Genomic DNA, 8,748 nt, shown 5'->3' on the forward strand with positions numbered 1-8,748 from the left:
GGAAAAACTCTTAGCGCGCAATGGTTTGCACGCAGCGTTGTGATTGTTATTCGAAACGAATACTTCTCAACTTGAATTCTAGATGGAAATGCTGAAAAGTTACACTGCATATAATGTACTAATGAGCCTGAATGAGGATGTTTTATTTTAAATGGTCCATTTTGAAGGTTACATTCGAAATTTGCTCTTGATTCCGAAATTCCAGTTTATTAGTAGACCCTGCAACAAGCATCTTATTATATGTTATTTTAAATGGTCCATTTTGAAGGTTACATTCGAAATTTGCTCTTGATTCCGGAATTCCAGTTTATTAGTAGACTCGGACACCAGCAACAAGCATCTTATTATATGTACACATACTAGTATACTACTACTGCTGTCCTCCAATTTAGGTTTCACAACTGTCACAGATAAACAATGCTGATGTATGCAGAGATCTCAACACGATAGCATTAGTTCTCCAATGCGGGCATCCACGTCTGCAGAAAACAGCGAGATCCATGCTCAACCCTCTCCTGCCGGATTAACCAAAATTGATTCCCTGTGCTAGAGGTAGCTCGGTTCCATAGTTGATTGTACTGTAAATGTGTGGAATGACCATTAGTAAAGCGAAAAGCAGCAGAACCAGCATGTAAAGAATCTTGAGCCTACTCAAAAAAAGTACAGCAGATTATCTTGTACTACAACAGAATAATTGTAACAGAATATTTTGATTTATTGATCTACCGCATCATGAAAGGTACCCACCCAAGGGCAATCAAAACAAAGGGTACTCGTAACTCAAGCAGTTCTCTTTTCGCGTGTACTATTTCACCACATGGTGGGAACAGTATCCAGCAAGATGTGTTGCAGTTGGCAAAGTGCACAAGGTCAAAATGATGATTAAGGCTGGACCTAAAAAAGAAAGGACCAGGCTGGATACTGTGGACCAGGGCTGTGACTCCAGCCTATTAACAAGTAACTAGCCTAGCAGAAGATAGTTGAGTATAACCAATGACATATCTACAGCACTGCAATACCTGCTCTACAATCAGGTGATGGGTGCATCATGCCAGTATAATGTTAAGCTAAGCTACGCAACTATTTTGCAACTATCCTTATTATCCACCACTTTAATAATCATTATCTACAGTTGTACCATTTCAAATTCAACCACAGCCAAAATGTTTATACTCTTACCAAGTTGCCCTCCTCATGTACTGCTTCCAGGAATCACTTCCTGCTTCTCGTCCACCACCAGTTGCTTTTTCTCCACCAAATGCTCCACCGATTTCAGCACCGTTGGTAGGTATATTCACATTCACTATACCACAGTCACTACCATGGGGCCTGCATTATAAGTAACAGTGAGACTGTCGAATTGGCAATAATACATTATACATTAATATGATTCATTTTGTGGCAGAGGAGTATGGTTGCTCGTGCCATGTATTGGAACTCCAGTAGAGCTTTACTGGTATATAAGACAATATATGATATTGACTTGTTAATAAACATCAATTTCATTAGTATGTTGTGTACAGGTACCAACAAATAGGAAGGTCAATAGTGAACCAAACTTTCTCAAGTTATAACTTGTAAACCAAAGTATCTACCCTTCAATTAAGCAAACAACTAGAATAGCATGCTAACAAGGGATGAGCAATGCAACTCTAGGTTGTTGAGCAGAAACTTACCCAAGCCACTTAAAAATAATTTCTGGCCTCTTTGTAAATATTGAACTGCTCAATCCTTGAGGAACAGAGTTATTGATTTCAATTGCTTCCTTCAAGGTCTGTACGAAACACAAACCATATTTATCATGAATTATGATGATGATTACATGCAGTCGTTTGCAATCACAGCAAACAGAACAGATAAAACAATATAAAAACATAGTATTGACTATATGCTACCTGAAATTTCATCACATAAAGGACAGGGCCAAAGAGTTCTTCTTTCACAACTGGTGCAGAAGCTGAAATTTCCACAATCGTTGGCTGTACGAAGTTCCCTTCTGATTCAATGGCAGATCCTCCAAAAAGGATTCTCCCTCCCTGAATACATTAGATCAAATTATATTGTTAGAACTTCATGTCTTACATAAAGTAATACACCATTTCACCTGTTACCAGTAAACTCAAAATTACTTCATTTTAATAGCTATTTATATCGAGTGGGATTGTAATGGAGATCAACATAATTGTAGGAACCCAGTTACTTGACCGAAAATCTAACATTAATTTAAAGCTTCACCTGAGATTTGATGGTCTGTATGCCTTTCAAAAAGTTCTCTTTTGAAGTAGGAGTGTGCAGCGGTCCCAGTAAGGTGCCCTTCTCCAACGGATGCCCAATTCTGACTTGTTTATATACCTCAACAAGTTGATCAAGAAATGTTTGATATATACTTTCATGAAGAATCTGAAATAAAATGAAAAAGATAATTAGAAAAACTGAATACAAACCACAATAGATAAAAAACAGAAATGAGAAAACGCCATACCAGCCTACGGCATGTAGTGCAGCGTTGTCCTGCTGTACCAACAGCAGCAAACAACACAGAACGCACGGCTAGCTGAATATCTGCGTCATCCATAACAATTATGGCATTGTTCCCGCTAAGTTCAAGAAGGCATTTACCAAATCTTGCATTAACTTGTTGCTGAACCATTAGACCAGCCTGCATCGAGAAACCAGTGTTCAATAGACTTCCCACAAGGATGGGAATTTATAACACTTCCCACAAAAAGAGGCCCCCAAACATCACAGCGAGAATAAAATAGAGGAAATGCATAGAGATCAATAACAAAATGGATCTTAATCAAGGCAGGCTTATACTACTGTTCATACAAGAAAGTATATCTAGCAAAAAAAAAAGATCAATCTCATGGTTGCCACAAGATCTACACAATAACGGAACAAAAGAGTGAAATATGTGGAAGTTGAATACCCTTGTACTTCCAGTGAACGAAACCAAAGGTATCCTAGTGTCAACAGCGATTGCTTGGCCAATTTCAGTGCCCCCACAAAAAGCTGTGAAAATTGCGCCTGGCAAGTTGTTCTTCTCCAACACACTAGCTACTATTTTAGTCATTGCAATAGTGATCAATGGAGTAGTTGGGGCACCTTTCCTGCAATAATCACAACAAAATTACATAAGGAAACTGTCCTACCTACGGTACTGAAATGAGTTTGTTGCCACTAAAATAGAAAAACAGGTGCAATCTGTTGAACAGACTATTCATTTAGGAATGTTCTGTGTAAGGAGATGGACATTGTTTTCTGATTTGAGAAAAAAGACTGACTTCCCATTCTGCTCATTATGCTTAATTTTCAGCTACATTGCCATATTTTCATCCAGCCAGGTCTGTTACTAAAACCCTAGCAGGTCACAAGGTGCAGCACATGTTGTCTAAGAAGTGCTTCCTGAATGCTATATTACTTGAACTCCAGATGATTAGGATGTCACAACCCAAACAATTCATACAAAGTAACATGCCATACGATCGTTGCAGGCACATAAGTTCAAGAAATTATTCTGTTGAAAGGGAAGGGCCAGTAAATTTTCATGGGCAGGGACAAAGAGTAATAGATGAATCATAAGGTAGGTCAACTCAAAATTTCACTGAATGGAATGGTACGATTTTCTATGCACATATATAACAGCAATTCTCCTTTATCAGAAAAGCAAACCCATTCTTACCAGACAACACAGTTTCCGCAGACCAAAGCAATGCAAGCATTCCAACCTACATGACACAAGAGAGACTATTGAGGTACTTATGCTTGTTAAGATTACATAACTATATGGTAGAGGTTGACAACATATCATGCATTGTGTATGTCAGCAGAATAAGTAGGTAAATCGCATAGCAAAATCATGAAAGTTATATTTAAAGTATCCTATGGGCGCAGTAGTACCAGGTTACACCATTAACTGTCAATTGTTAAACTTTTTGGCTAAACATTCCCTATACCAAGAGTTTGAATATACAAACTGCATGGAGAGGTGATGCAACTTGTCAATTTTCATTGCATATAGATATTCTAGAAATGTAATGCACCAAAAATACAAGCAATCAGAGACTTACCGAGCACAGCGCAAGGAAAATTAAATGCTGTTATAACACCGACGACTCCAAGTGGATTCCACACCTATTCAGATAAGCATTGCATAGCCATTAGTTACGTACTGATATCTAAGAGTGGGCATACCACACAGGAAACTCGTAAAAGAAACCTACCTCCATCATCATATGGTTCGGACCTGCAAAAACACATAAAATGGAGTGTTAGCAGACCTCCTGATATTATCATCTAGCTGCATATATGCTTTATATCCAGGACTTATGAAGATAAGGTAATACGCAATCACCCAGGACTTTGATAAAAGCTATATGATTGATAACTGGGACTCTACCACCTTATGTGACTAATCAGAAAGGTAACGCTCTAAAACTCAGTTTTCTAATGGATTTAATTACTTCTGATGCTCCTTTAATATGAGGACACAAAAAAGAATGGAATTTCAGCAAGTAATATCAGTGCAACATTTCAGGGAATTGGCATACAATACAGAAAACTGGAAAGGCAAGTCGATTGTACATCACCCAAGTAGTGATAAGGGGAAAAAATTAACATGAACCAAGCTGCTGCAGGTTAGCAGCTCTAATATTAGAAAAATACAACATATTGGCTGATTTCAACTAAGCATATTTGATACAATAAACCTAGAAAGCTAGACTAATAGAATGAGTGAAATATAACATTTAGCATTTCTGAGAAACAAGACCTCTCCTGGCTCCTATACAGTTGCAGATTATCAGAATCAGTTGCAAAATACAACCAACATGATCAAAATATTCAAATCTACAGTTTCATTGCAGATAGTGTGGTTTTCAACAGATAATCCGAAAAAGATATAACGAAAGGAAAAAAGGACTTACGTTCAGATGGTATAATTGATCCATTTAATTGGCGACTTAGCCCCACAGCATAATCACACATGTCAATGATTTCCTATAAAAAGAGGACACACCAATGCCATCATGAACATAAAAGGGAATCAAAATCAGATTTCATTTTAACTCATTTAATCATTCATTTATTTTCACTAAAGGTTAACATCTTACTCATATGGTTTGGTGACACAAAGACAATACCAACTGCCTATTCAATACTGCTACACATCTGTGAATGGCATGTTTTAGGCTGCGTTGCAGTTCTAGGCTTCTAGCAGATAAGGAAATGGTAACAACACAGTAAAGATGATATGTAGTATTCATGTTAAGAAGTACATTAACATTCTACAATAGAAACACATATACATCCTCTCAACTTGATGATAATACTTAACTACTTATCCAGAGCGCAAAAAGATAATGCGAAGATTGTAATAAATGCACTACAAGCAACCATGATCATACCTGAACCTCCCCGATCCCTTCCGGAAGAATTTTCCCCATCTCAAGTGACACAAGCCTGCCAAGGTGATGGAGCTTTGCTCTCAGTGCATCACCAATTTGCCGGACAATCTCTCCCCGCTTCGGAGCAGGAATCTGGACGCATTGGCAGCTCATTATAAGCACACTGATAGGAGTAAAATCTTAGATCACTTGATGGACCGAACAATTTCTTTTTACAGTCCACAGTGTCGCCAACCTTCTAGACATAAAAATATTCCAAAATCGGATAGCCCAGAGATGCATGACCTCTAAAATTCTAGTGTAAAATCTAGTCAATGCTGACTGTATACCATAGTTTCGAGTTCCTGAATCAACCCATACAACCTCATATCAACAGAAATAGAAATTCAAACTTCCCTGAAAAGTGAAAACTAAAACCCAAAATGCACTGAAAATTGCAGATATCTGAAGCAAATCCAAATTCCAGTTAAACGGAAGTGAACGTTTTCATTTCCACGGGATTAAATTTCACGGGCAATAGCAACTAGCAAACCACACATGCAAGCATTCCACCCTCCGAACGTGTGGCTGGCCATGAGCATTCTAACCAAAAACAAAAACAAGTCAGAGAAGCTCACCGCCATCCATGACTTGGCGGCATCGAAGCAGGCGCGCATGCCATCCTCGTAGTCGTTCACGGACGCCTCCACAACCTCCGCGATAACCTAGCGCACGAACCACCACAGATACGCGGTAAACATCCTCAAAATCCACACAAAAAAACCAGATGCCAAATCGCCGAAAACCGCGCGGATCGGGCCAGGCGGCGGGTGGGGGACGCACCTGGTTGTTGGCCGGGCTGGTGGAGTTGACGACGGGGCCCGAGCCGCCCCAGGCCCCGCAGGCGAAGGATCCCAGGTTGCGCGGCGCGAGGCCGAGCTCGGAGAGGAACTGGTGCTCCTTCCTCGCAAAGGCCCCCATGGCGCGTCGGCGTTCCTTCCGGAAGGGATGAGGTTCCGTACGACGCGAGGGGATCGGGAGGGGAGGGGAGGGGAGGGGGGAAGGGAGAGCCGGAGATGATGGGGGCGTACTTGTAGAAGGAGGTGGAGTGGGGAGCGTGAACTGCTCCGGGAAGGAGACGACAGACGAAAGCGATATTTAATTATTTGCCATCTTATCTTTTCCGTTCCAACGTATTTGCCGAGAGATAAACATTCTTACATTTTTTCAATCTGTCCGACGTGGCATGCCAGCTCATATCGCCAGCGTGTACATGGTGCGCGAAATGTCTGTTTTGCCCTTTCTTCTTCCTCCACAGGCGCAGCATCCCTCCGCGGCAATGCCGTCCACGTGTTCCTCGCCATTCGCGCTCGAGCTGCTGCTAGTGATCTGGAGCGAGCAACTGGTGGCCGCGGCCATGCTCACGGCCGTGGTTGTTCTGGAGCGAGTCCGTCTAGTCGCCCGCCTCGCGCGGCCGGAGATGGAGGAGGTGGCGGCGGGCCTCGTCTCGCCGATTCGAGAGACGGAGTCGCAGGCCAAGATACCGAGGCCGAACTATGCCGAATCCGTGACGGGGAGGGAGCTCTCCTCCCTATGGGCTGCCGGCACGTCTTGCCGGTGAAGAACTGACGAACGGTGTCGCAAGCCATGATTCTATCTGCCGAAACATCATCGGAATAAATAAATCCGAAAGAGTTAACTTGCATCAAGGAAGCTCTTCAATTTCTCAGATTTGTCGTCATGATTATTCATGAACCTGTCGCTGCCTCACTAGCCACCGAGGAGTGCTGCTGGTACATGATTTATTTATTTAATTTTGCCTCCGGCAGTCTGGCCGTGATGCGGAGTACAGGCTCGGCAGGGGGAACACTTCCTCCTGGGTGCTGCCGGCAGCGCGGAGGTGGGGGCGACGAGGCTTTGCTCGGCGGGGAGATGCACTTTGCGAAGCCAGGAAGATGGCGGAGATGGGCATGGGTTTATCCATTGTGCCGGCCGCCAGAGATGATGGGTGACGGTGCATCTTGACTTGAGCGCGTCCTCGTCGGGCATATGGCCGAGAAGCTCCCGGGGGCACTCACCGTGCTAGGATAGATTGGGGGCGCCGGCGGGAGGTAAGTGATGACATGTAGGGACCATTGTGCATGGAGAGAGGGAAGGGAGAAGGTGGGGGCAATGACGTGGGGTCCATGTGTCGGAAGAACTCAGGCTGGACCAACTACACAATGCGAGGGTAAAAGAGACATTTAGCATGCCGCATCCACGCTGGCATTCCGAGCTGGCTGCCACGTCGGTCAGATTGTAAAAATATAAGAATCTTCAAGTGGCAAAATTCCACGCGCTGGTTACGGATGGCCAGATTTGCACGATCGGACGGATGCGAATTCAGAGCGACGTGGCCCACGCGAATGGTCCCTGCGGGACCCCGGAACAGGGGGCCTTAGCGTGGCATGGTGCCAAAAGGCTCAACAGATGTAACAGAAACGCTGGGCTGTGACTGTGAGGATGACAGTGCAACGAGTCAGCCGCTAGTCGCTGCGACTCACATCTCAAACAGACGTGGCGTGCTAGGATAACTGATCTCCGGCGCGCGCGTGGCCGCTATCACTGTCTACTCGTGCTCTACTCAAATCCGCGGACCCGTGCCGTGCTTAACTTGGCTTCCGCGTCCACGAGCTCTAGGTCCGTCAGAGTCACGGGGGGCACATATATATCAGCCGCCGTACCGCTTCCTCTCTCTCGTACGTTCTTTAAAAAAAATTGTAAAAACATCCTATATTTAACCGTTGTGGTTATTTTGAAAAAAAAGTTTGAAAATTTTTTCATAATCAACCCGTAGTCCTCGGAGTTAAACTGCCGTAGTTCGTAGGTGATTTACAAAAAAGCCCCTCAACTTTTTCGTAATGGCCGCTAAGCGTGAGGGTGGGGACGGAGCAGCAATGGAGCGCATGGCGAAGCAGCGTGGCCGGCGCGGGCATGGCCGGTGCTAGGCCTGAGGGGTGGTCCTGGCGCAGCTACGCCACCGCACGTGGGGTGGGGGATGGGGTTGCCGCAGCTTCCGACGAGGGCGGACTGGTGGCTTTCCCGGCGGTGGAGCTAGGACTCCTCGCAGCGGCGGCGCGTCGCATCGTCGTCACCCTTTGCTGGAACCTGAAGCTAATATCCCGATGGGGGAGGCGTCACAAGCATAGTATAGTGGTGGAGGAGCTCCCTCATGACGTGCAGCAGATCTCGCATGGCCATAGTGATGTATACCACCACCCACCAGTGTGGATTCGCTCGCATGCCCAGCAATAGTCCTCAACCAGAGGCAACGCTAGCTGATGTCGTCTTCGTCAGCAACACTCACCGCCACATGTAAGAAGGG

General features: G+C 44.2%; 1 protein-coding gene across 1 annotated transcript; it reads right to left on the reverse strand.

The window, feature by feature from the left end:
• Window positions 1-292: 292 nt before the first annotated feature.
• Window positions 293-6,468, reverse strand: LOC117843352 (aldehyde dehydrogenase family 7 member A1). Its single transcript, XM_034723929.2, has 14 exons — window positions 6,228-6,468; window positions 6,023-6,109; window positions 5,406-5,537; window positions 4,926-4,998; window positions 4,224-4,246; window positions 4,071-4,134; window positions 3,683-3,728; window positions 2,930-3,110; window positions 2,483-2,659; window positions 2,236-2,400; window positions 1,896-2,036; window positions 1,677-1,774; window positions 1,180-1,329; window positions 293-578 (listed from the first exon to the last, which is right to left on the reverse strand). The coding sequence occupies exons 1-14, from the start codon at window positions 6,363-6,365 to the stop codon at window positions 524-526; spliced, it is 1,530 nt and encodes a 509-aa protein (XP_034579820.1). The 5' UTR covers window positions 6,366-6,468; the 3' UTR covers window positions 293-523.
• Window positions 6,469-8,748: the final 2,280 nt, after the last annotated feature.

The sequence above is a fragment of the Setaria viridis genome, chromosome 2, assembly GCF_005286985.2.
Source record: "Setaria viridis chromosome 2, Setaria_viridis_v4.0, whole genome shotgun sequence".
NCBI classification, from domain to species: domain Eukaryota; kingdom Viridiplantae; phylum Streptophyta; class Magnoliopsida; order Poales; family Poaceae; genus Setaria; species Setaria viridis.